Source organism: Citrus clementina, unplaced genomic scaffold, assembly GCF_000493195.1.
Source record: "Citrus clementina cultivar Clemenules unplaced genomic scaffold, Citrus_clementina_v1.0 scaffold_2, whole genome shotgun sequence".
NCBI lineage: Eukaryota > Viridiplantae > Streptophyta > Magnoliopsida > Sapindales > Rutaceae > Citrus > Citrus x clementina.
Window position 1 is genome coordinate 26,836,867 of NW_006262688.1, and position 25,668 is coordinate 26,862,534.

The following is a 25,668-nucleotide window of genomic DNA, read 5'->3' on the forward strand; positions in this document are numbered from 1 at the left end:
ATAAAAATGATAGTTAGAATGAGAGTCATATATAAAAAAATACCTTAAAAGGTATAATTTTGGTAAACTGCTAATTCGATAGAACTTATCTCTTCTTCTTTTTCTTCAACATTTTATGTGCTTCCAAGAATCTAACAATTGTAGAAGTCCTAGTATAGGAATCTCCTTCTTTCTATATTCAAGGGAGTTTTTTTTTTCCCCCTTCATCTTCTAAAACCTAATCACTCATTCAATTTATAGAGTCTGTGATAATAGGGTCTTCTTATTATAAAAGTATTAAAGCTTCAAAAAAGATAATAGTTAGGTAGGTATATCTAAGTAATTAATATTTAGATATGTAATTTTGCGTAAAATCGGGATAGTTAGATTTACATTTTTGCTATTTTTTCTACCTCTGTTAAACATGAGATTGTCTTTTTAATGGTACAAAACAAATAATAAATAATAGTATTTACATATGTAATTTTGCGTGAAATCAAAGTAGTTAGATTTACCTTTGACTTAGATTCCTCTTTCTGTATTACACATGTGACTGTTTTCCATGAAGATCCAAAAGGGAAGAGAAATGTCTATCCAAATAATTAATTTTTAGATATGTAACTTTGTGTAAAATCCAAATGGTTGAAAATTTTTCCCCCCATTTGTGTTATAAGGAAAAAGTTATTTTTATCCCTAAAGTTTAATACAATAACTCATTTCATCCATAATTTTCAAACAATAACCTAAAATATCATTTCGTTAACTCACCGTTAGTGTAAAACCATTAACTAGTAATTCATTAAGGGCAAAATATGATTTTTTATTAAAGTGATACAAACTATATTAAAATAATTTGTTTACACAATTAAATAACACTATAAAATATGTAAAATTCATTAATTTTTTCTTAAATAAAATCAACGATGATATAGTTTGATGTAGCCATTGAATAATTGCCATAAGAAACAAATTGTAATTAACACAATATCTTTAAATCATTGGAAGAAAAACTCAAAAATACCACCAAATTTTATGTGCTTGCATGTGTTGAATATCTTCTTTATCTTCAACTCAATTCAAGTCATTTTACAGTGCAATTAGAGAATATACTTATATGAATAAAAAAAAATTGTGATATTTTTGGTACTTAGATTTATGGTTTATACAGCTTTCAGCTGCCAAAATAGAAAGAAGTGAAAAAAGAATTGCTTGAAATAAAAGTTTTTTATTTTTTCGGTATTTTCTATTTGGTGGGATTAGATAAAATTATTTTTAATTATATGTCAATTTTTATTTATTTTTCTAATTTTCTCTTCGATAGAAAATCCTTTTTTACCCTTAATAAATTACTAACAAACGATATTCAATTAACGGTGAGTTAACGGAAGAATGTTTTGGGTTATTGTTTAAAAAGTAAGGATGAAATGGACTATTACATAAAATCCTAGAGATGAGAAATATTTTTTCCCTGTGTTATACATGCGACGGCCTTTTTAAAGATGTGAAAAAAAAATGTTAATATTTTAAGTTAAACACTTTTATGAGTGTAAATTGATTCAATTGGTAAATTTAATCGAAGCAATTTCGTGAAATTTATTTCATAACATTGGTGTGTCAACACATCCAAGCCATCCATACTTCAATCTTAACTTGCGACTGATCGAAATTTGAGAAATAAGCAATCATTTTTACTAATGCCCCATTTGTAATCTCAAGAACTGTAGATTTGGATTACAACATTCAAGTGGAGTGAGTCGTGTTGGTGAAAACGCAGCAATTGATGTTTTGGGAATTAAGTGGGGTTAATAAAGAGAAAATTATGAATGAAAAATTATACCGAAATGCATCAAAGCCGTGACAAGTCAAAGTAACAATAATTTGGTTTTACTAAAATCTCTACAGAAACGAAGAGAAAAAAAAAAAGAAAAGTGGGATTTTTTATATATTCATGCATTTTTTTTTTCTTAACAGACAAATTTATCAATCTCACAAGCTCAAAATGAAATCATTTAAATTTTAGGTATATGCTACAAACTCACCAGCCACGGCTGCGGTGCAGGCACGGCATTTGAACACAGAAGGAACAGCTTCATTATCGGCAATGCTGTTGCACCTTGTATGTTGCCACACCTGGCAAATATCACAAGCTACCATTCTCTCCCCATCATCATCCTTAGCCCCACATACACAGTCAACGGTCCAATCATCGGCTCCACCTTCAAACCTCAGCTCCGTATCCAAATCTAGCCCCCAGCCTCTCACCCAAACATCCCCTGCACCCCAAAACACCTGATTCTGTCCCATTTTTATTTCCTTCACGACGACCTTTTCCATCATGTAGTAGGTGTCTCTCAGTGAACATTCCACAATCAGTTTCAGTTCATCAACGGTAACATCCTTTGGCGCCACAATCAACTCAGCCGGCGGCAATGGCCGAGTCAACTGAGTCGCTAACTCGTTGTAGCTCGGCGAAACCCGGCATTTTAATCTCATTAAGTTGTCATCTTCACTTTCTTTAAACTGCCACTCCTTGGCAAAATTCTTGCAGTCTAAGATTGCTCTAGCTGCTAAGCTCACAGTATGAGACTCAGGGTAGCCCAATAACACATTCTTGTACAATGTTAAAACATCGGCATAAACATCTTGCCCCGGCATCAACGTTGGAATGTGATACTCTGGCTCTGTTCTTGTTTGAATTACCTCTCCATTAGCATCATCTTCAAGAGCGAATTCAGCTAATTTGGTTGCTGGGTTTATTTTGCGATGAACAATTCGATTGTCCAATATGATTTTGTGTATGTGTTTAATCATGAAATCAAGCAGACCCGTGTCGCCAATTTTCTTTCTTGCTTCATCACGCAATTCTCGACGACTAATTTTGGCTTTGCTGTTTATGCTTGCATTGCGTTGTTCCAGTGTGGTGAAAATTGCCTTTGCTGCCTGCTCAAGCCTTTGAACACCCCATCTACAGTTTGAATTTTCAGTGAGAGAGGTCAGTGAATCGAATTCAACTGGAATTTTGTCGTCGTTTGTTGTTTTTGTTGAGTTGTTTGGAGATAACGCGGCTAGTGCCAAGGCTGTTTTCCTTTGAATTGTTGGTTTCGATGCCAAAGAAAGCAAGAACTGAAGCAAATCACTAATGGTGATCAATTGGGTATCGCTTGCATTCATGTAAAGATGAATGATCTTTCCTATAACTCTGCCCCGGCTAGTGTTGCCAAAATCATGAATGATTCTCTTGAGCTCCAACGAACTTAGAATTTGGATTGCTCTATTGTACTTGTGCTCTGTAACTCCAAAGCTACCGTGGCAGAATTTATAATCCCATTTGCCAAACCAAGAGCATCCATATGTAACACAGTGTAACAACCGAAGATCCATACATCTCTTCACTAGAACGTCGTGCACTGATATTTTCCTGAAATAGAAAAACACTTGCCCATGTTCATTTACGATATGAAATTTAAATCTGAGCCCTTTACGGTAAAGTTTGTGTGAAATTTCTTACTGGGTATGGAGAATTGTGCAGAGACGATCAAATAGATTCATGATCTGCTCTTCACAGAGATAGTTTGAGCCGTCTTTGCTTCCACTGATGGAGAGAAGATGGCCAAATCCATTGCAATGGACGACGCCATGCAAGATATGATCACAGTGCTCGAGAGTGTCCATGTTTAGAGGCTTAATCCATTTTTCGTGCTGTGGGATGATGAAATGATACCTTCTTTTGCACACAAAATGGTGACTCCATCCTTCAATTAAGCACAACGAAAAATTACGTCAAACATGAATTCAATCAACACTCAGTCACTCACAAATCCGTAAAATTAAAGAAAATTTCACAAAATTAGTAGTTGATTCAATTGGTAAAAACTTTTATCCCATTGAGTGAATTCAGTTTCCATTGACTTCAAAAAAGAAAAAAAGGAAAAAGGAATCCCGATGCGAACACTGCTGAATTGAAGTGAAGAACGAAATGGAGGAAAAAGCCTCACCGACGCATCTGCAAAGATTGCAAAAGGGGTGTGAGGACTGTTTGATGCTTTCTTCGAGGGTGTAAAGAGGGAAAACGACGCCGTTGGATTCACTCAAGAGCAAAGTGCACCAAATTGGGTTGTTTTGAACTTTGTAATCTTCTGTGTCGGCGTATTCTCGAAGAAACAATCTTATGTTTTCTCTAAAGGGCCCGCGAAAGTCCAGAGAAAACGTCTGAGTAGCAAAGTTGTTAATATTAAAGATGGCAGGGACTCTTTTCCGTTTCTTGCAGGATTCAAAAATTGTGATCGCCATTCCACAATACACAGAGGTCACGGAGAGAGAAGATCAGAAGAAGAAGAAGAAGAAGTGTGTTTGGGGATCGGCCATCGTTTGAAAAAACTTTTGAAGAGTGATTTTACAGATGCGTCCTTGCGAGGGCGGGAGATTTTGGAGCGTTGGTTTTGGTGTTGCTTAGTCATTTCCTTAGAATTGGTAACTTACCCCGTTGGTTATCATGCTTCCACAGCAAACACCGTGTGTGGTCTAACAAATACTCTTTTTTTTTTGTTAATAGTATTTAATAATTATGATTTTTAAATATATTATAAAATTTTCATTATACAAGTAGTAAATTAATTAAACTTAATTTCCGAACAACAAGTATTATTGTTTATTAAATATTTTACTTAAAATTTTGATAATTACAATCTCATTCTAAAATAAGACTTTAGTGTCCTGTTATGTCTTAATTAAATTAATGTATCGTGTCACAAATTGTCATCTTCAATTACATAATAAAACTTTACTCGAAAGATTTTATTGAAAAAAACGAAACCTGAAAGTTTGTTGATGATGGATAAATTTGTTGATTGGTATTACAAAGTCTTTGCTTGGAGGGAGTAAATCAGGCTCAAATGAATAGAATTTGATGGTGTGTTTACTTATTAAAAATGAGAATGAGAATCACGAAAATAAATGATGTATTTATTTGCTTAAATGAGATGTGGAATAGGAATCAAAGTGACGTTCCGCCTAAAATTAATAATGATTATTAGAATTTCTATTCCCAGTGAGAAGTGGAAATAGAAATCTCATTTCCTAAAATGATTATATTACCCATACTTAAATCTTAAAATTCTTATTTTGACCTTCCTTATATATTATTATAATGATGGTGATGAAAAATTATTATTGTTGATAATAATAATAATAACAATAATAAACTAAAATTAGTTTAATAATTTATAACAATTCATTCTAATTTTAAAATAAATTAAATATATCAATGACAGTACACTTCATTCTGATTTTAATTTCTACAATTAAAATAAAAATTTTATTTTAATTTTTATTCTCTATTTTAATTTAATCAATTTCGATTCTAACTCATTCGGATTACTTATTAATAAATTGTGAAGACAACCACCAAAACGAGCGTGCGGATTAATCGCTACGGATACAATCGTAGCCTACGGGAGCACAGGTAGCCCGTTACCAAGAACGAAAATCGCCGCAATTCTCACTCTAATTTTCTTTCCTTTATTTTCTTTTCCGCCTTTTATATTCATTTACAGATTCTACCACATAAAGTTTCTCATTTATTTTGTTTTTGTTCTTCTTATTTCTTGGATTCGATCATACATTCTTGAAATGTCGGTATGCCTTTTTCCCTTTTTCTGTGACACGTTTTGCGACGGACGTGACTTGCTTATTAGATCAATTTCGTTTTGTACTTTCAATTGGTATGCCTAGTAAATGCATGAATGTGAAAATACGTTATGTAGCAATATTACCTCTCACTGATCTCTGCATTTTATGTGTGCTGTTGTGCGAACGTTAATGAGAACATAAATGCATGCCAGAGAAAATTGAAGAGCAAACATAAGATTTTGAATCTACAAAGAGTCATTTTTTTTGGGTCCTATTTACTTTTCTCTGTTGAGTTTTAACATTTAGTAACGCGTCATGTGTGGTGGTCATTAAATTAATAATGCACAACCATTTCGATCAGTTCAATGGTTTGCAAATTTTGGAATATTTTTTCTGCAGCAAATTAAATTGAGGGGAAGTTCTCACTGTAGTATGGCAAGATGGAGGAGGATCCTATATCTTTTTTCGACCTAAGGATAAATATTGGTGTTCAAGGGCATGCATAAATTTGTTGGGAAATGTTGGATACCTTTTGAACTCTCGTGGGTGTATCTGTAATATAAGACAAAATTTTGAAAGAAGTTTGTTGTTAGGTGGAATTTTCCTCGTATTGATGTGGAATTGTCAAGCTTGTCATGGCAAGGAACTGGGCTATTATTGTACAATGCTTGACGATGTATCTGACATCTTGTTGCCACAGCATTAGTTCGATGATTTAAATGAATACTACATTGTTTATCTATATACATCAATATTTACGTTGTATTTGTTTCTGTTTCTATTTCATGGTAATTTCCCTTTTTGCTTTATCATGATATTTTGTTCATATAATATGCACAATGTTTCCAGTTAAAAAAATATTAGAAGGACGTTAGTTCTCTGTGTTAGTAGAATATCCTGGCCAGCTAAAGGTTCTAAAGCTCTCTGTTTTGCTGTTCTACCTCTGGATCACCTGTTTGGGCATTTCACTTACAGGTCCCGACAGACCATACTGGGCAAAGTCTTGCAGCAGTTCCTCTGTCAAATGAGACAACAAATTGGACAATTGGTGTTTCAGAAGTGAGGCAACTATGTTTTGGAAATAGCGTTTGTTGGTTCTATTAACAGTAGTTTTGTTTCATGAGTAATGGTGTTTACTATTATGTTTCTCCTCAAAGGCTCTTATATTTGAATAGTGCTTGCATCTTATCAGCAGCAAATATAGCTTCATATGATAGTAGCAGCAATCAGCTTATGGTATATATGACAGAAAATAAGTAATTGTGGATTTTCCATCTCAAGTGGATGTATTGGGTCCATCAATGGGAACACAGAATTTGCAAGTTGAAGAAGAATTCATATATTGCTGGAAGTCTAAAATCTCTTGTTTCAGCTTAAATCCCTGATATGTTCTTTTTTTTTTTGTTTTGTCTAATAAATTAAAAGATAAAGCTTGTATATTTTGGATTTGGTACTGTGTCTTATATATCTACTTTGCATCTCTGACAGATAAAAACACTCGAGGTTAGCAATGTTTCACTAGTTGTTTCTGAGGAGGATATCAAAGAGTTCTTCTCTCTCTGTGGTGAAATTCAGTATGTTGAAATGCGAAGGTCAGCACTCTTGAACAATATAGCAATGTACTTATTTATTGCAGCCATTCTGAGGAAACATGATTGTATCTTTTGCAGTGAGAGCGACACAACTCAGCTTGTCTATGTTACCTTCAAGGATTCTCAGGGGGCAGATACGGCACTGCTTCTATCTGTGAGTTCATCCAGAATGGTGGTTAAATTTAATCATTACTATTTGAAACCTCTGAGTACCATTTATCCCAAAGCAGAATGTTGCATTATGCATGTGTTTCAAAACGTTTCTAGATATTCAAACACCCCTCTCCATCAAAAGAAAAAGAAAATGAGAAAACTGCAGAAATAATAAGATTTGGTAAAGCATTAAGCTATTGATTTTTTTTTTTTAATTGGATATAAATTCAGAACATATTCTCAGTAATGTGTCAGTCCTTTGTTTCGGACATTAGTTGAGTAAGAAAAAAGAGACTTTCTTATGCTAACAGTCTGACCTCAAGGCAACTACACAAGCTTGAAATATACAGTCCTGAGACTCAGATGTATTTTAAAATATTATTGATATTTATAGGGTGCTCCCTTGGAATTTGTTCCTTAACATTTGAATTTCATATATCTTATTTCAGGGTGCCACCATTGCTGGTCTTCCTGTCACTATTACTCATGCCCAAGATTACCAGCTACCACCAGATGCCGTTTCACTGAAAATGGTAAGTTTTGTGGCTGCATAGAACTGTATCTATGCTTCTGCTTGTGCCTTTGCTTCTGATTCTTGGGATTCTTAGGGAGAAACAAAGATTCAATATATACTCTGAGCTTATGATATGAGATTTGAAGAGTTCGCATTTCTAACTTACTTATCTTCAGAGATCTTTGAACTGAGGCATCTGAAAATGTTTACTTGCAAACTGATGCAAAATTAAATATATTTTGATCTGACTGATTTATAGAGAAAAAGATAACTAATATGATATGTTTTATTTATGTACAAGTTTTATTATGAAGCTGCTTGCTTTCTAACTTTTCTACATCCGGTATGTTGCGTTTGGCACTTCACGAAAACATAGGGTGTACAACCAAGATACAACTACTAATTATGTGCTATAAATCTTGTTATTTTTATAATTGAAGGAGCATGAGCCACCTGAAACTGATTCTGCTGTTAAGAAGGCTGAAGATGTGGTAAGCACCATGCTTGCAAAGGGCTTTGTCTTGGGAAAGGATGCCATCAACAAGGCAAAGGCCTTTGATGAACAGCATAAATTGACATCAAATGCGTCTGCCACTGTTACATCCATTGACCAAAAGATGGGCTTGAGTGAAAAGCTAAGTGTGGGCACAGCTATAGTCAATGAAAAGTTGAAAGAGATGGACGACCATTTTCAAGTTTCCGAGAAGACGAAATCTGCCTATGCAGTTGCTGAGCAGAAAGCAAGCAGTGCAGGATCTGCAATCATGAGTAACCGTTATGTACTAACAGGAGCTACATGGGTTACAAGTGCATTTAGTAGAGTCACAAAAGCGGCTGAGGATGTGAGCATGAAGACCAAGGTGAAGGTTGAAAAGGCTGAAGAGGAGAAAAAAGAGGGCATTAACACCAAGAAGGCAGAGATAATCAATGACCTTGCACTGGCTAATTCTGTCAAGTCTCCGGAAGGAGATCCTCCTCTGGCTCCAATTGATTCAACTGATAGTAAGCTTGGAAATATATGATTGATTTGAGGTTTCTTGCATACCCTTGAATACTTCTGATTTTCTTGTATGATAAATTTTACAGCGGTGCTTTCATAAACTTTCTACTTCTTGTACTCAATATTAGACGCAGAATTTCTTACTATCTTCCAAGAGGAACGACTTTATTTAATATGTAGTTTGTGTTTACCGTTTTATGTACATATATCCGTGCAAGTGCCTGTGTATTTTAAGTTCATAGAGATTTTCATGTAAGGATAACCCAAAAATCCATTTGTAGAATGCTGGCTATCCGAATTTAGCTAAATGTCAAAGCTTCCTTGCTCACTTCATTGTCTGTATGAAAACCATACGCTTTTACTCGTGTAAAATGCAACACGATTTCGGAACTGGTAGTAAAAGTTTATAATATGGCCTAGCAATACATGAACAGCCTTGGATGATAATGGTCTAACTAATTGCCTGAGGCAACGTTATTTAAAATGCACACGTACTAAGGGAAAAGAATTTGGTTAAAGGTTACTTTTCGAAGAAATGCTAGGTCACTTTGCAAAAGTTGCAATGACCTTACAAGAACTATATGCATATCACATACTATGCAGGCAACAAATATATAGGTTTTTTCATTGAAATAGGCAAAATTTGATGTTATTATCAAGTTGATGTCTTACTCAGGTTTCTTTTCCATCATAAGAAATGTTTAAACTAAATGTTAGAACAGTTGGGCAGCTGTTCTTTTAAAACATAGTAAACAAGTGTGTTCAGCACTTTGCTGGTGATAGTAACCATGGTCCATGCATTGATCATCCATAGATCGGAATGAGTGGTTTAGTTGCTAGCTTAGCTTCTGTGAAACTCAAATCTCATCAATTTATGCACTATATCTAATAGCTCCGAGGATTACAGATTCAGAGAGTGTTTGGCAGCGCAGCTGCCCCAAACGGACCCTCAGTCATCTCAATCTAATTCAAAGTATTACAGCCCCAGGGAGACCAGCAGAGCAGCCAATATAGGATTGTACATATATCTAGAATAAATTCGCTGGAAAAGAATCCTAGGAAATATCTTTTCTCCTTTTGAAAATGAAATGATCAAAAAAATGTCAGGCAACATAAGAAGGACTTTTCTCTGCACGATCCTGTCACTATTGCTTACTTGGTAACGAACTTGCCATTGAAAGACTTCACCCAAATTTTGGGCATTTCAAAAGAACTAGAGTTGTGTCTTCAAGTACATACTTTTACCTACTATTTAATGAACACTTTACAACAAGCATCATTTACTGTTTGAATTTTAAAAGAATTGAAGTTCTTTTACCTAGCTATGATTGAGTGGAATCTATAAAAGGTTGCCTTTGTACCTTTCTCCCATGCCCTTATGATGAGTGAACAAGAAAAATAAATGTCAGCAAACAGAAGTTGATGTTTGGGGTCATTTCAGGGTTCTTTGCTAGCTTACATACTGTACCAACCACTCCAGGCTCTGATAAAGTTTACAGATTATCAGTGAACATATTAACTTGAAAAAAAAAAAAAACAGCAATCACAAAATATCTGGACTTGGTGATTTTGTTATATTGCTGCAATTACCGAATTAATACTCTCAACACACATGAGAAAGTCATAATATGGGATTATTTTGATACCTTTATGCAATCAGGTAGATCATTGTCTTTTGTTCTGACATGAATCTGCAAAGTTAGATAAGAGTAATCAGAATGTAAAAGAGTGACTGTGTGGATGGACCAGTTGGTCCATATTAAAGCAGAAAAAAAATGGAATACTGGTGACTAAAAAGGACAATATTTCATCATTTACAAACGATAGATTGAAAATTGAATCGTTTTGAAACAACAATATAAGAGTAGCCATTTTGAATGCTTTGTAGACAACAAATAGTTTCATAGTATGGTCTCCAGTCACCCCTGAATCAATGATAATGGCCTCAACTATCTTCTATTTCATGAGATTTAAAGTTCAATGTCTTTTTTTATTTTTTTCTTTCTGGATCTTTCGGGTTAGTATTTTTACCTCAATGACTCTGTGGTAGGATGTATCCTGATGGCTTTCTAGCAAAGCCAGAATGACAAGTGCAGCTGCAACAGTTGAGGGCCAATAGCTCAGGTGCTCATGATCTGAGAGAGCCAACACTGCTAGGTACTTGGCCTTCTTATCCACCCCTGCATCAGCTTTGGCGGCTTTCAGGTAGAACCTACATTTTCGACAATTTCCCAACTGGACTAAGAATAAAATAAATGGATCTCTATCAAGCTCTTTGACTGAGGATAGTTTATAGACTAAGAAGGAAAATCAAAACAACTATGAATATTCTCAACGGTAAACTAAAGTTAAACATCCATCATCCTATGAATATACTTGGGAGGAAAGATCCACACCATAGGAAATTATAGATAGTAGGGAGGAAGCACTGGAAGTTGAGGACCTCCTGCACCAGCCATTCCATGGCCACCACTTCACATCTGCTATAAACGTTGTTCCCTATGTAGAAATTTTTTTGCCGCACACTGAGCCATAAAAAAAAATTTCAGTACAGCTATCTCCATCCAAATATTTGACATATTAAAGTAGGCACAAATTATTCATATCTTTTGATCTTAAAAATTCTATAGGAAAAAACGGCAGAGAAAAATGTCATCACCCGTTGTAGGGCTGATTTTCTTCAATTCTGGTGGCCAATGCAAGACAAGCTACTCCAACAATTTGAAGATTCCTTTTGATTTTGAAGAATCCCCTGCTCAGAAACCGATCGAGAAGGCTAACCCCAAGGAACATTGTCTCCTGGTGTAACTCCTTAGCAGTACATTGCTGCTAATCCAAAGTAACATGTTCTGATCAACAACTGATAATTAATGAAGAAAGAAAATCAATTGAACAACTGATATTTCGCTTTGTTGATACTAAATGCCAATCCAAGGCCTTGTAAATTCGAGATAATAAACAGTCAAACACTTCAAAATATACCCGCAAGAGAAAAAAAGAAGACAAAGAATCTGATTTAAAAGCTCAAAGCAATTAATCACTTTTGCGAGCAAAATACATTGAATATTTTAAATTCATGTAATCTCGTTGTTTTCTACTTTATCTATTTTCTTTACGTTGAGATTTCTACATGTCAAACACTACCTTGTGAACTAAACTATTTCACATTAATTGTGGAAGGGCTCGTGATGAGTTTATAAATGCAAGAAAAAAATCTTCCTTGAACTAATTTTTGGGTTTGAGAGTAGTTAAAGACCACTTAACATATAAAAAGTCCACAAGAATATAGGCTTGCCCAACAAACTTAACAAAATAGTGGAGCTTTTAACATCCCTCTAACATCATTATAACACTCCTTATACCCTAAGTTTAATTTATAAAATATAACTAATATATTAAAATTGATTATCTTCCCCTAATTTTTTTACTTAAAAAATGTATACTTTTATTTATAAAATACATATAAAATCTAAAACCTTGAAGTATTTTCTTCCAATTTTATAGTTTTATTTTCGTAACTTTAAACCATTATAATTTTCTCAAAAAATATTTTTTTATTAGAACTAAAGTGTAGATATAAATTATGAAATGGAGTCAATGTAAAATGTTAGTTAAACAAATAATTTATTTAAGTATTTAATTAAATTTCAATTTAAAAAATAAGAAATAAATTAGATTGTATTTAGTTGTTTAAATAATTTCAATTAAAATGGAGTTCTATAAGAATTTTGATGAGTAACAAAAAGTCTACTTTCAACCAAACTCTCGGACTAGATGCCATTGGCGCTCTCCCCGGAGTCCACTCAGCTAGGAGGAAAATGCTTTAAAATCACCTACATACACCAAACCACGTGCTACTACTTTGTCACGCAGACCTCTCCATCACTCATGAAGCAGGGTAAAGATTGAATTGACAAAAATACCCTAACACGGACACGGTGCCATGCCTTTCGCGCTCTCAAGTAGGAGGATAAAGCCAGCCTAGTTTGCAAATTATAACAAACACTGTGCACCACCTCTACATTCTATTACGTGCCACAGACTGAATGGACACAAAATTTTTTTTTCGTGAAAACCGTCACCGTATGTTTTGTTTGTTCCCTGCAACAGAATCTACTTGCTAACAGTGTTCTGAAGGGTAGGCTGTCCAGGCCCAGTGAAAATACGATTAAATTGAACTTAAACCAGGCGATTAATTACGTAACAGTAAGGACGCAAATCACTAGTCATGAGTCAAATGTAATCACCTCTACGATCCAGTGGACCATCTGAGACCGTTGTTCGCGTATGAGGTCGCCGTACTCTGTACCGGAAAAGTATTCCTCGGCGTAGTCGTACAAAAACGTTTGCCTTCGCTCTCTTTCACGAAACCTTTGGTAGCTCTCTTCGTCTTCCTCATCTTCGAACCTCACAAACTGAAGATTAAAAAGTTCACAGTAAAAAAATGAGAATAATTAAGAATTAACTCGGTTGAAAATCAGGCATTTGCACGTTTGATAACGGCGAAATTTCAAAAAAATTAAGCAGTAATGTAAGAGAATAGTCAAATTAGCTGAATAAAACCAAAAGTATTTGTTTCATCGATTATGCAGTTTACACAGAAACCAATAGGAATATTAAAATATTGATTAAAAATATAAAAATGAGAAAATAAAAACAACCTTAACAAAATGAGACTAACACGAAGGATTAATTATGTTTAGCTACGCTGCTACTAAGAAAAAATTAAAGAAAGCAAACAGAGATGAAGAATTTAACTTACTGTAGACGGCTGATTCTCTTCTTGAACGAGAAAACACTTTCTGGAATCTAGAGGAACAGAGGACCTAGAGAACTGCTTGCTAAACTCATGGAACAGAGAATAAGTAAGCGATGGAGGACTGTTATCGCCGGTCGACCGTTCAGAAAATTCGCTTCCAGAATCAAAGAAAATCGACGGCGTGTAATCCGAGAAACCGAGGTCAGAGTTCTCCGGGAATATGTCGAATTGCAGCTCAGAAAATGCATTCTCGTGACTTGACGAGTACTGAGATGTGTTCTCATAAGAGAACTGCTCCGTACACGCGAGATCCGAATCAAATTTAGAGCTCCTCGTCTCTTGCTCGACAACGGACTCCGATTTTGAAACGATGAAATTCGAATCAACGCCACCGTTTTTTGAAATATCGGAGAGTTCAAGTTTTTCTTCTACTGCTCTGCTTTCACTTAGCTTCGCCACGGAGCAAGATTCAACACCAGAGCTTATTGAAGCGACGTCGTTGTTGTCCTTGCACACCGGATTTCGTTCGAAAGACGAAATATCAGATCGTGAATTGTCGTTTGGTTCAACTTTCTTGAACTTACAACTTATCTCTCCAAAAGCAGCTCCAGAATTTGATAGAACACAAGACGACTCACTTGCTTCAACTTCATAAGCTTTGGTTTCGTTCTCCATCTGACGCTTGTAATACGACCTCGTGATCCTCCGAAACGGCTCGTCGCCTTGAATCTTCTTCGTCGTTTCATTAGGTTCAATTACTTCTTCGAACTGCCTCTTCTTGATGTTTGAAGAAACTTCGTCGCCGAAATGAGAGCAGGAGCTCGAATCGACGGAGAATTCCGAGAAGCTTTTGGTGGTCTTGTTTTCACTGAACACAATCGGAGAGATCTTCGAACGTGGAAGACGAAATCGCTTTGATCGGAGCTTCTTCTTGATGAACGGCTTTGATTTGATCATCTTTGCTCTCAATTTTAAATTCAAATTTGAAATGAAAATTTGCTTGAGATTAAGAAGAGAGGGGGGGAGGGGGCTAGTGCTGAGTTGTATTGACTGTAGAGTGTTAAGTTCGCGCGAAGAGGTTGTGGACGTTGAAGGCGATAGTGCGTGGTGGCAGGGCTTATTATACGCTGCGTGGGGACCACGTGAAGAGTCAGTTTCTCACGCACGTAAACGGTGAAATTAGTTAGTGTAGGGACGATCTATTTATTGAAGAATTTAGGCGAATTGGGAAAGTCCACGTCAGCATAATGCAATGGCGAGAGGTCTAGATTCTGACTTGGGCCACCTATGGGTGAAATCAATCGTCAGGCTGTGTCTGCGTTCGGGAGTTCATTTATGGCAATTCCAAAACTCAGATTAATTAAAAAGAATGCCTTTTTCTACTAAAAATAAAAGGTTATTTACCAAATTTACTGCACCAATTTATTGGTGTTACGAAATTATCGTATCAATAGGAAAATGATAAAGTCAATAATATATGATGCAATAAATAAAAAAATGTCATTTTAATTTGAGATTATCAAATCTTATTATCCAAATCATACAAATTTGTGGGTGGTAATTGGCTCGAATGATATTAGACAATTAATCTTAGAATGTTATGAATCTAGCATCGTTTTGTATTTATGTGCTTCTAATCTAAGGAAGACGCCGCATTGACAAAGTTGAACTTTTTCTATTTGGGCCAAACGAGCGAGAATCAGTAACTTGTCATCTCTTCGTCTTGTCTACAGTTACAGGCCCTGTGGATCTCTTAGTCAGTCCAGGATTTGAGTCCAATCGAAACTGACCCGAATGTTGCCGGACTATTATTATGTGCAACGACCAATTTAACTTGGCAGTACCTGCCTTTCAAATTCTAAGACACAGACAATACTTCGATTCCTGTAACAAAATCAATCTGAGAGCATTCAGCAGCTCGATTTGCCAATTCATTTCGCAGTGAGTCTCTCGTCCTGTTTTCCCTTTTTTCTTAGAAATCAACTAGGGTTTCTTTACTCCTCTTCTGAGCTTCTATTTATCATCTTTGAATTATTTGATTATTTGGGTTTGTTTTGTATCTTAACTGAGATTCAATTATCTTTAGGGTTAGTTGGTCAGTTTAAGTGTAATCGTCAAATGAATTAAAAAGAAGCTTTAAACTTGATCAGAAACTGAAGTAAATAGGAATTTAGCTTCCATTTTGCTTATTTTGGCTTCCGTAGCATTTCACTAAACCAAGTAGTGTTATCTAGGTGTAGTGTTTGCAATGTATCTGAAATTTGCTTCTGTTAGTGGACTTATATTACCGTTTAAGGGGTAATTATTTTGCTAAAAGAGATTTAAAATGATGAATGCTATTGCCTGTTTTGTGATTTCCTAAGTATTGGCATTAAGAACTCTGAAACCGATGAGTTTATTATTATTTGTAGCTATTTCTGAGATAATGCCACCCAGTTTATTTTGAATCTTTTTAACATTTTGTATACCAATTTGAAGAAAAACTATTGTGCCAATGAAGGATTTCAAGATCATATTCTTTCTAAATCTTCTTTTGTTATCCTTGGTTATGCATTTAATATCTCTGATTAACAGGATAGTCTCTTATGTTGTATCACATTTTCTCTGTTTTCTGTCAAGGTTTATGAATTGGAAAACTTATGGGTTTGGCATCGGCTAGCACTGCTACTGATGGTATGCAATTATGCATATTTGACTTGAGAAGGGGACAAAATGAAGGGCAGGAGCTAGACAAGATTTTGTTTTTCTTCCCTGCTGATTTGCCCTTTTCAACACAACTTTCTGTGATAGGACTCAGCGAAGGACTTATCACATTTACAAGGTCAGTGACCATCTTGATTGCAGATTTTGTGAATAAGAGCTAAAGACATCTTGAAATATTTTTAATTATGCTTTAGTTGGAATAATTATGATATTTGGGATTAATTGTAAAGATCAGGTTATTAGATTTTATTTAATAGTGAAAGATAGATTTAGGTATGAATTTGTTTCTAGTTGCTACATAGCATGTTCTTGTCAAGAGAAGATGCATTGTATACTCTAACCAGTCTAATACGTATTTTTTGGCTATCACCAATTCTAGTTGGCTTACGATCTCTTTCAATTTTATTGGAAAACCAATGAAAGGATTTTGTTCCTGTATTTCGTTTTAGCATGACTGTAATTCAAGTAGTTTGGTTGTTTTGAGGCATATAACATTAGCTTTATGCAGAATTTTCTCACCGGAAGCTGCATGTGAAGTCATAGAAGCCGAGAGGCACTCTCATGTTTTCTATGAAGCAGAAACAGATATCTGGATGGTGATGGTAGGATAACCATTTCCTCTAATAATCCATGAAGTGACAATGATTACATGCTCTGATCAATTACTCTTTACATTATGATAATTATGCTGAAATGTTATATCTGTTTGCATATCCTGATTATTGTTTTATTGCCATTTTGTTTAAATGTTTTATCTCTTGGTTGGTCCTTTATTTGTGTATCCTCTCTAGGGAAACTAATTTTTATCATAAGCTTTTATTATTAATTCCATTTGCAGTTTTGCTCTCAATTCTGGTAATCTTTGAACTATATAAGACTTTTAACAGCCTGTTTGGAATTATAAGTTACTTAGACAATTCACAGTGTGAGTTATGATGTTCTCAATCATCATGATGTCTTCATTCAGAATTTTGTTAGCGTATATTAGACATTTGTCTTAGCATTAGGTCTTGCAGGTAGATGTGGTTTTATAACAGGAAATGAGTTCTTCTGTCTACCTTCTGGCCGAAACTTTATATATAGAGTGGTAAACTTACTGTTTTTAGGATAATTTGGCAACAAATTCTAGCTATATCATCAAATCTTCTTCATTTCTTTCTTCAAATCATAATTGATTTAAGACAAGTACATGTATGCCTTGATCAGTCTGTAATTTTAGATTAAGGGATTCTAACCTGTTCTGTAACTTCTTGAAGGTGGTGGAGAAAGGTAAGGATTCAGATGCCATATGGCGCATTGATGCATTACGCAAGGTTCTTAAGGAAGTTCACTCTCTTTTTGTGATGTTTTATGGATCTATAAGAGCAATGCTTGAGAAAGACCCTAGTGGTGGGCTAATACGATCTCATTTGTACCCTTTCATCATGGATTATCTAAGTGGTAATTAATTCTGCAATCAACTGGCCTCTAAAATTACGTTAGATCATTGTTCTGCTGTCTTTGGTTCAACATATTTCATTGTTAAGTCACTAATTGTCAGCATTCCAAATACGGTCTCCCTTGGATAACTGCTGCTGGGGTAATGCTGAAGTTGCTGTATCAAATGGCCTCTATTGGACTTGTTCTACCGAAGCATTGCTGAAGTTGCTATATCTTGTTCCTTATATGTAACTTTTCTCTTTGAGGCAGATTTTCCTGTTGGGAAGAAACTCCAGTTACCCTCATTCCGTGACTGTTTGAAGGAGCGTGGAACTGTACAAATGCTGACCATGGGGCGGGAGGCTGCGATTGAAGTTCAGGTTTGTCTTCAGAATCATATATATAATTGAGTCATATTCAATCGTCAGATAGAAAAACAAGCAACATTTTAGTCAAATTTCTTTAGTAACTCTCAAGGACTTAAGTTCAAAAACCTCATATTTTCCCTAACTATAATCTTCCTAATAGTTAAAGTTTATTTTATTGTTCCTTTGATACACGATCGACGGATTGAAGCATAACGGTGTGTGTTAACATGATACAAATTGTAATCTTATGGCTTATAAGTGAAAGATTGTTTATTTTCTTGTTGGTTAATAGTTCTGATTATTAAATTTGATATTTGCAGTCACTTGTCAGTGTACTGGATTCTTGTGCTGGGAACTCATCTTCCTACTCAATGATTTTATTTCACGATCTTCTGGTGTCCACAACACTTTCTCCTGTATGGTTTGATCTCCAAAGCCCAATTGGGTTGACAATATCTGTCTTATTCTATGTCAATCAATATTATCCTTGAAGTTTAAGAAATACCTATTGAATTTCTTCTCATAGAATAGTGATAGGGTCCATTTTGGGGTATTCTCTTTCATAATTGCTAATCTCCATTGCATTCTGTTGGTCAGGATGACACCATAAACTTATTTACATATGCTGCTCTAAGGTTAAGCCCAAATGCTCTATCCTCGGGAGTAAATTCCTGGTCCTATATACGCAGAGGAAGTACCTCATCTCATTTTGTGTCAGGGTCTGCCTTGACCCACTCTGGTCCTGTTTCAGAACAAATTTATCATTCAAGTGATACCTCACCTGTCGGGAACAACATTAATCGTGTTACACGGGCTCTACAGCATGGTAAGTGGTACAAGGGGAAGGATGGTTTTCTTGTCACTGATATATGGGGTGTGGTCGTTGGTAGCTTGGTTTGTGCCACCCCAACAGTTTGGCTTCAGCAGACTGAGGAGGCAATGTATCTCTGTCCTTATCAGTTCAAAAGCCTTACTTTAATCCTTCTCATTCCCGTTTCCTCCATCCTTAACGGAGAGCAAGGTGTTGCTTTGGTAAAGCAGCAACTTCTCGAAAACGTGAGTTCCCTACTTTTGTTTTCAGCTGATGATCGTTTTTCACAAATGTTTATTCTTCTCGTAAGCACTGTCATTTCTCAATCAGGCATCACTTAAGATATTAAAAGTTGAAGAGAAACTATCAAAAGGATGGGGTGGCGAGAATGCATATCATGTTAGTGGGTATCGATACTTGCTTGTAGATGGTGACAGAAATATATCAAGGGCATCTCCGCCAGGAAAAGTTACTACTTTAGCAAAGGTAAAGTGCACTCTATGGTGTTGCTTTGTGACAATAGATTGCCTTGTTATATTTAACACATGAGATTGGATCCATTCTATCATCTCTAGCAAAATTCTTATGGCATTTGGCAATACCATGTAAAATGGGATATTGTAGCCCTGTTTCTAATCTGCAGAAGAATTTCTTTGAGATGATATAAGATGTTCAAGTTGGTTTAGTAATTGTATTGTGGCGTGGCAGGAATCACTACTTGCCTTAAGCAAACTCAGAGACGAGGTAGATTTGGAAAAAAGTAGAGCAAAACGGGATAATGCTGGTTGCGAGAAAGATTTGGAAGTAAGCATAAGAGCAAAAAATAATGCTTGGGCTGTTGCTCGAATTACCGGAGGGAAGGAGCTGTATATGGTTCTAGAAAAAGCCAGTGAAACACTTCTTTATGCCTCTGATGCTGTTGAGAAGTTTAGCAACAGGTAGTGTATTTCTCTCACAATTTCGTAATGAATGTTTTGCAGTGTTGTCATCATCATCATGATTATTCATCACAATGATTCGGTTGGGTTAACTTTGTTGCTACTGTTAGTACTCTGTTAAGAGTTTCATGATCTTAGAGAAGTGGAATATCAACTGTAAGCAAAGGACACTGTTAGTACGAAAATCATTTACCAATATGGGGCAAAACCCTTCTAGCCATTCTCTCATCTCATTGGACTGATCTGTCCCATGTAACTCGACCAATTGTGAATTGAATATTACTTCCTTGACTTTGTTCTAGTTAGATTTCAGTTTGGAATGAATAGGATAAATTCCGCTATAAGGCCTATCTAGCAACAGTGCTGAATATATTAACAATCAATTACTAGATTTCTTAATGTTTAATTTTTTTTTGCTTTGATATGTTTCAAGTTGGATCGATGATCTCTAATCAACACGAGATAAAGTTACATTGTGCTCCGATGAATTATGCAGGTACTGCAACGGAGCATTTTCCTTGGATTAAGGATAGAACTTTCTCATCTCCAGCATAAATGCTCATAAAATTAAGATGAAGGATGCATTTAACTAGTCGGAGTATTCTTCTATTTTCGGATTCTTATGACAAGGAAATATTAGAGGAAAACAATTTGGATCTGTTGTATATAGAGCTATCTGTTTGTTTCAGTAAGAATTATTTTTTATAAATTGAGAAATTGATTATTTTTTATAAATCTAAAAGGTCGTTTAGTGGCGTGCGTTAAAAATGACTAAGGTGCCTCTGGTATTGTTTTGGAAATGGTATTTTTGTATTTGTTTAATAATATAGGAATGATTAATTCTTGGTGAACTTGAAAATGTGTTTGGTAATTTACTTTTAAAATGATATTCAAAAAAATAAAAAATAAAAAATGTGTTTGATTGTTTATTTAAAAAATTGGAGACAAATGAAAGAGAGGAAAAAGTAATTTTATTCTAATGAAAGAGTATTGATGGAGCTCATTAAATATTAACTATTATTAGAAAAACATCAATTTATTTTCTTTAGAGAGCTTGTATTTAAGGTAATATCACATTAATTTGTGAAAATCACATAATTATTATAACAATCAGGATCAATTTAATTTTTTCATTAATATAGCTGGTACGATTTTATATTCTTTTTTTTTTTAATTTTAGTTCGGTTATTCTACAATAAAATGTTTAGGGAAAATTACCTATCTATCCGCCTTTATAAATCCATCATCAAAACTCAACATATGATGAAATTTTTTTACCATAAATCCATAATAGCCGCATGTAGCAATTATGGACCAAATTACCCTTAAAACAAACTTAACAAATCCAAACAACCAAAATCTATGGCATCCAAAACTTCCTCCAACAACTAAAAACTATGCTCCACAAAACTCCCACCATCTCACCTCTCATCTCACAACGGCTGTTACCAACCACTGAAGACAAAATAAATCAACAATTAAAAAATAATCAAGAAGAGATTGGGGTTATTGTGTTTAAAATTAGATTGTGAGATGGAGTTTTATGTGTGGGTTTTGTAGAAGAATGCCTTTGACAATTTTATTACAATATGGGTAGATATTTACTTAAATGAGTCCATAAATTAGGTGAATGTTACTGTTATGGTAAGAAATTGTGTCCTGTGCCTAATTTTGAAAATGAATTTATAAAAGAAGCTAGATAGGTTGATTTCCCTAAAGTAAACCCGAGTCTACTTGTATTTTGTTTTTTTTAAAAAAAAAAACAGTGTTATTGTAACTTACGGGCCCTATATTTCCAAAACGGGCCATCGCCAGATATATCAATAAAATTGGGCTGGGCTGATTTACTCAGACAAGAAATCAGCCCAGCAATAAAACCTAAATTAGGGTTAGGGTTTTTTTTATCTGTCTATATAAAAAAAGCAAGCTGGTTTTACTTCTGATCTGAGCGAGCTGAGTGTTTGTCTCGTCGTCCGCCGCAGTTAGGTACTTTTCTTTATCTTTACCTGTTTTTCCCCCCCCCCCCCCCCCCCAAATATTTCTTTGCAGTTACTGTTGTTGCTATTGAAATAAATAAATCTTGTGGTGGAATTGTTTTTGAAATGTCTCTGATGATGTTTAACTATATTAACTTTCGTTCTACTGAGAAAACAATTATGCGGAATCCATATGGAGACCTGAACTGAGGAGACTGTTTATGTGCTTTGCTTCTTTTTCATTTATCAGTCTTATTTTTATCGCTCCGTTTCATAAATGAGACTCGTGTTATTTTGTGCTTTATTTTTCGTACTTTTTAGGCTATTTTTTGGGCGATATATTTTGAGTTTTATATAAAATTTTAATGTTCCCGAACCAGTGTTGTGTTTAATTTAAGCTGTCTCTGATGATGATTTTAAAAAAATACTTTCGTTCTTCCGAGATGATACATGCGGAAACATTTTGGAGACCTGAACTGAAGAGGCTTACATATACATGTGTGTATTCCCAATCTGGTCCGGTATTTTAAAATGTGGGAAAGTCCGGAAAAGCTTTAAACCATGGTTTAAAACTTAAAGCTCATAAACGTTTCTCTGACTTTCTCGTACTTTAAAATTTCGAATTAGAATATTTCTAATATATATATAAGTTTTTAACCGAAGACACTCAAGTGATGGAACTTGTTCTCTGTTGCAGCATTGCCGTGGATCCCGTCATTTGAAAAGTAGAACAATTTTTTTTTTTAATTCTTAGATTTTTTTTAGCTCAAAAAGTTGTTTTTAAGGTTTATAGCTATTATGGCCTTCATTTTGTTATCTCCAACATGTACAGTGGATTGGGCATTGGAGATCTTATCTCTTGTGATGTTCAAAATGAAAAACTTTCGTTCTCCTGAGCTTGATAATGCTGAAAATCTTTGGAGACCTGAGCTGAAGAGTTTTACTCAAGATCTTCCATGTCATGGCTACCTAAATTTAAGTTTCCAGCTCTTATTGACTATTATTGTATTACTTATTTGTTTTCCATGGTAGTCAATTTGATCAATGGGATCGGTACAAAAAATGTGCAGCCCTGTTTAGAAATGATGATAATAGATTATTACTTTAACAATTGCTGTTTTTGTTTTGCTTCTGTTGTTTTTGGATTTTGTCATACGTTTGGTCTACACTTGATATGTGTTTTTAAGTAAAACTTTAATGAGCAATCATTTAGCTGTGGGAGGTAATGATTGTCTTAGTGCCCACCTTTTCAGTACTCGATTAATGTTGATGATTTCAGTTGGCTTGTGGATCTTTAACAAACTTTCAAAGTGTATAGATTTGTTTAATTTGTGAATTTTGATTGTTGCCTTAATTTTTAATGTCTCAAATTAGAACTGTTCAGATTTTGCTGTTGTACAGAACAGTTTGTCAGTTTTAAGTGATGTTTTATTTTTGTGTGTTTCCTTGACAGGTTGTCGTTCAGTCTTGGCTTGAAGAAGCAAATTGTCAAACATGAGGTACCAAATTTTTCTGTTTTCCCTTATAGTTGTAATAATTCATTGTTTTTTTACTTCTAATCTTCTGATGCTAATTTTCCTCTGTTTCTTGTAATGTCTCAATTAGCAGTCGGCCGATGGAGGAAGATGTAAGTGTCTTCTGCTATTTGCGTACATGCACATCTCACTCATAATTGTCCATGTCGCCATTTTGTTCATTACCAAATGTTTATAAAGTTCATTCAATTGATTGCCGCAGAATGTCAAAAATGAGGAAGAGGAATTCAACACAGGTCCACTTTCTGTTTTGATGATGAGTGTTAAAAACAATACCCAGGTAATTTTCTTGAATAATTGATGATTCTCAGCTGTCTCCTGAACAGACTGTTCTTGTACTAAAAAGCAACCTGTTTTCACTTGTACTGCAGGTGCTTATTAACTGTCGGAACAACAAGAAGCTTCTTGGTCGTGTGAGAGCTTTTGATCGTCACTGCAATATGGTTCTTGAGAATGTCAGGGAGATGTGGACTGAGGTTGGTTATCGATGATGATTTATACTGTCTACAATTTAATTTTTACCTTCAGTTAAATAACATTGGATTCCTTTTGTCTAGTTGCCTAAGACTGGGAAAGGCAAGAAAAAGGCTCTTCCAGTTAACAAGGATAGATTCATCAGTAAGATGTTTCTCCGAGGAGATTCTGTGATCATTGTTCTTAGGAATCCCAAGTGAAGTACACACCTAGCTTGACAGCCTCAGCAATTTTAACGAAAGATCTATATGGACAATACTGTTTGTGATGGGTAAAAAATGAGCCAGCAAGCCTAGATTTGTTTGAAGGATGTTCGCATGGTATTTGTGCAATTGTGCTGCCAAGTTTGGGAGATTGGTTGGAGTATCTTAGGTGTCCTGACATAAGGGTGACTTTTTTGGTGTGTTGTAAATTCAATGGACTAGAGATGTTATGGTGTGTAGCTCTTTACTATTTTCTACTTCTAATGCTCGTTTACTTTTATTAAAATCTTGATCTGTAATATTGAGCCATAAGCCTTGTGATTCCCTACTCGACTCCTGCATATACAATAGTTTCATTTGTTACTTACTCTCAACACCCAGTTTCCACTGTGACTTTAAGATCTTTTGTCAACTCCTCTTGAATGGAACTCTGGACAATATTTCTGCAATGCCTTCAATAACATTAGTTGTTACGGGACATTATTCTCTCTCTCTCTCTTGTCTCCAACAAGATTCCTATTTCCTAACACCTTAATCTTTATAGGGGTATTGTTTCAACTAATATAAAAGAAATACTACTCTGACTAAATGAACAGCGCCTACATCCATCGTGTGTTATCAAACAAAATGGCATGGTGGGGTTCATTTCCTGGGAGAGTATCATTTCACTGCTTCTTAAAATAATGAATCTCACTAGCAACATTTAAATTACAGATTTGTCACAAGCGTAGGCCGTCAAGCTTACAATAAAAAATCACCCCTCCCACACAGATTTTCAATCAATTGCAGACCATACTCTTCTTTCGGCTGTTCAATACAATTTGCTTTAAGAAATTTTCTCCATATATTATTTATTAGCCTACCAGAACACAAAGAAGCAGTTGACCTTGCTGCTCTCGGCCGGCACACGCCTTTACTTAATCTTGTGTGGTCTTTGCTTCTAACTTAAACGCGATATAGAGCTATTTTGTGGAGCCCTTTTGGTATGATGAGATAATATTAAGGGGTGATCATTCTCATGATGATTGAGGCTGAATAGATGCACAAATGCTTGATTATTAGACACGTTGGATATAAGGATTTGCTCCATTTCTTAGATCTAATTATTAGTAAGACACAAAGTTTTTAAGGTTAAGATGAACGAGATGAGAATTAGGGGTGGGCATATCGGATTTCGGTTTGGGTTTCAACCCGATTGGGTTGGAGAATTGAACCCAATCGGGTTGAAAAGGCCAACCCGAACCGAACCGAACCAAATTTAATTCGGTTCGGTTCGGGTTCGTAATTCGGATCGGATTAGGTTGGTAATTCAGGTTAGAACAGGTTGGAATAATTTAATCCACAAATTCTACCAAAAACCACTTAAAATTCAAAAATCTCAAACCCAAACATCCTTAACAACATTTCAACAAGTCCTTTTTAAGTTAATAAAACATAAAACATGTAGTTGAAGAGATTTTTTTTTGTTTAATATATATATTTTAAAAGCCAAAACTTTTAAAAAAAAAATTCAACCCATTCGGATTAAAATTCGATTCAGGTTCAAATGGGTTGATAGTTTGAATCCGTTTGCGTTAACCCGATCCGAACGCCCACCCCTAATGAGAATGAATTGG

General features: G+C 35.0%; 5 protein-coding genes and 3 non-coding genes across 10 annotated transcripts; 6 read left to right on the top strand and 2 right to left on the bottom strand.

Moving 5' to 3' along the window:
- Window positions 1–1,995: 1,995 nt before the first annotated feature.
- LOC18052095 (PHD finger protein At2g01810) lies at window positions 1,996–3,651 on the bottom strand. Its single transcript, XM_024190916.1, has 2 exons — window positions 3,488–3,651; window positions 1,996–3,397 (listed from the first exon to the last, which is right to left on the bottom strand). The coding sequence occupies exons 1-2, from the start codon at window positions 3,649–3,651 to the stop codon at window positions 1,996–1,998; spliced, it is 1,566 nt and encodes a 521-aa protein (XP_024046684.1).
- A 1,750-nt stretch (window positions 3,652–5,401) lies between these two features.
- On the top strand, window positions 5,402–9,082 carry LOC18052096 (binding partner of ACD11 1). 2 transcript variants are annotated; one of them, XM_024191873.1, is made up of 6 exons: window positions 5,402–5,613; window positions 6,583–6,666; window positions 7,096–7,199; window positions 7,278–7,353; window positions 7,802–7,885; window positions 8,307–9,082. In XM_024191873.1, exons 1-6 carry the CDS (start codon window positions 5,608–5,610, stop codon window positions 8,886–8,888), a joined length of 936 nt encoding a protein of 311 aa, XP_024047641.1. In that variant the 5' UTR covers window positions 5,402–5,607; the 3' UTR covers window positions 8,889–9,082. The 2 variants fall into 2 exon arrangements, with proteins under 2 accessions (XP_024047641.1, XP_024047642.1); XM_024191874.1 differs by lacking the exon at window positions 6,583–6,666 and having other exon boundaries at window positions 5,406–5,613.
- Window positions 9,083–9,950: 868 nt separating this feature from the next.
- Window positions 9,951–14,737, bottom strand: LOC18052097 (cyclin-SDS). The gene is made up of 7 exons (XM_024191872.1): window positions 13,629–14,737; window positions 13,114–13,281; window positions 11,526–11,692; window positions 11,263–11,391; window positions 10,898–11,078; window positions 10,513–10,557; window positions 9,951–10,349 (listed from the first exon to the last, which is right to left on the bottom strand). The coding sequence occupies exons 1-7, from the start codon at window positions 14,580–14,582 to the stop codon at window positions 10,317–10,319; spliced, it is 1,677 nt and encodes a 558-aa protein (XP_024047640.1). The 5' UTR covers window positions 14,583–14,737; the 3' UTR covers window positions 9,951–10,316.
- Window positions 14,738–15,337: 600 nt separating this feature from the next.
- Window positions 15,338–20,632, top strand: LOC18052894 (vacuolar fusion protein CCZ1 homolog B). Its single transcript, XM_006448068.2, has 10 exons — window positions 15,338–15,566; window positions 16,245–16,446; window positions 16,837–16,930; window positions 17,585–17,768; window positions 18,018–18,127; window positions 18,436–18,531; window positions 18,713–19,171; window positions 19,257–19,412; window positions 19,635–19,864; window positions 20,361–20,632. The coding sequence occupies exons 2-10, from the start codon at window positions 16,265–16,267 to the stop codon at window positions 20,389–20,391; spliced, it is 1,542 nt and encodes a 513-aa protein (XP_006448131.1). The 5' UTR covers window positions 15,338–15,566; window positions 16,245–16,264; the 3' UTR covers window positions 20,392–20,632.
- A 1,129-nt stretch (window positions 20,633–21,761) lies between these two features.
- Window positions 21,762–24,530, top strand: LOC18052895 (probable small nuclear ribonucleoprotein Sm D2). 2 transcript variants are annotated; one of them, XM_006448072.2, is made up of 6 exons: window positions 21,762–21,850; window positions 23,294–23,339; window positions 23,446–23,467; window positions 23,578–23,655; window positions 23,747–23,851; window positions 23,933–24,530. In XM_006448072.2, exons 2-6 carry the CDS (start codon window positions 23,335–23,337, stop codon window positions 24,047–24,049), a joined length of 327 nt encoding a protein of 108 aa, XP_006448135.1. In that variant the 5' UTR covers window positions 21,762–21,850; window positions 23,294–23,334; the 3' UTR covers window positions 24,050–24,530. The 2 variants fall into 2 exon arrangements, with proteins under 2 accessions (XP_006448135.1, XP_006448133.1); XM_006448070.2 differs by having other exon boundaries at window positions 23,449–23,467.
- Window positions 21,969–22,056, top strand: LOC112101340. The gene has a single exon (XR_002907467.1). It is a non-coding gene; the product is annotated as a small nucleolar RNA Z159/U59 (small nucleolar RNA).
- Window positions 22,241–22,326, top strand: LOC112101338. The gene has a single exon (XR_002907465.1). It is a non-coding gene; the product is annotated as a small nucleolar RNA Z159/U59 (small nucleolar RNA).
- Window positions 22,695–22,780, top strand: LOC112101341. The gene has a single exon (XR_002907468.1). It is a non-coding gene; the product is annotated as a small nucleolar RNA Z159/U59 (small nucleolar RNA).
- Window positions 24,531–25,668: the final 1,138 nt, after the last annotated feature.

Excerpts from the sequence above, each read along its gene's own strand:
- LOC18052895 (XM_006448072.2), top strand. Across the intron at positions 23,468-23,577 it reads GTCGGCCGATGGAGGAAGAT|AATGTCAAAAATGAGGAAGA; the intron begins GTAAGTGTCTTC and ends TGATTGCCGCAG. Across the intron at positions 23,852-23,932 it reads TCAGGGAGATGTGGACTGAG|TTGCCTAAGACTGGGAAAGG; the intron begins GTTGGTTATCGA and ends CCTTTTGTCTAG.
- LOC18052097 (XM_024191872.1), bottom strand. The coding sequence starts at position 14,582 with ATGATCAAATCAAAGCCGTTCATCAAGAAGAAGCTCCGATCAAAGCGA. Across the intron at positions 11,392-11,525 it reads GAAAATCAGCCCTACAACGG|TGTGCGGCAAAAAAATTTCT; the intron begins GTGATGACATTT and ends TTTATGGCTCAG. Across the intron at positions 10,350-10,512 it reads ATCTACCTGATTGCATAAAG|AGCCTGGAGTGGTTGGTACA; the intron begins GTATCAAAATAA and ends AAACTTTATCAG.
- LOC18052095 (XM_024190916.1), bottom strand. The coding sequence starts at position 3,651 with ATGGACACTCTCGAGCACTGTGATCATATCTTGCATGGCGTCGTCCAT. Across the intron at positions 3,398-3,487 it reads TGCACAATTCTCCATACCCA|GAAAATATCAGTGCACGACG; the intron begins GTAAGAAATTTC and ends TTTCTATTTCAG.
- LOC18052894 (XM_006448068.2), top strand. The coding sequence starts at position 16,265 with ATGGGTTTGGCATCGGCTAGCACTGCTACTGATGGTATGCAATTATGC. Across the intron at positions 18,128-18,435 it reads AGGCTGCGATTGAAGTTCAG|TCACTTGTCAGTGTACTGGA; the intron begins GTTTGTCTTCAG and ends TGATATTTGCAG. Across the intron at positions 19,413-19,634 it reads AAGTTACTACTTTAGCAAAG|GAATCACTACTTGCCTTAAG; the intron begins GTAAAGTGCACT and ends GTGGCGTGGCAG.
- LOC18052096 (XM_024191873.1), top strand. Across the intron at positions 7,200-7,277 it reads CAGTATGTTGAAATGCGAAG|TGAGAGCGACACAACTCAGC; the intron begins GTCAGCACTCTT and ends TATCTTTTGCAG. Across the intron at positions 7,886-8,306 it reads ATGCCGTTTCACTGAAAATG|GAGCATGAGCCACCTGAAAC; the intron begins GTAAGTTTTGTG and ends TTATAATTGAAG.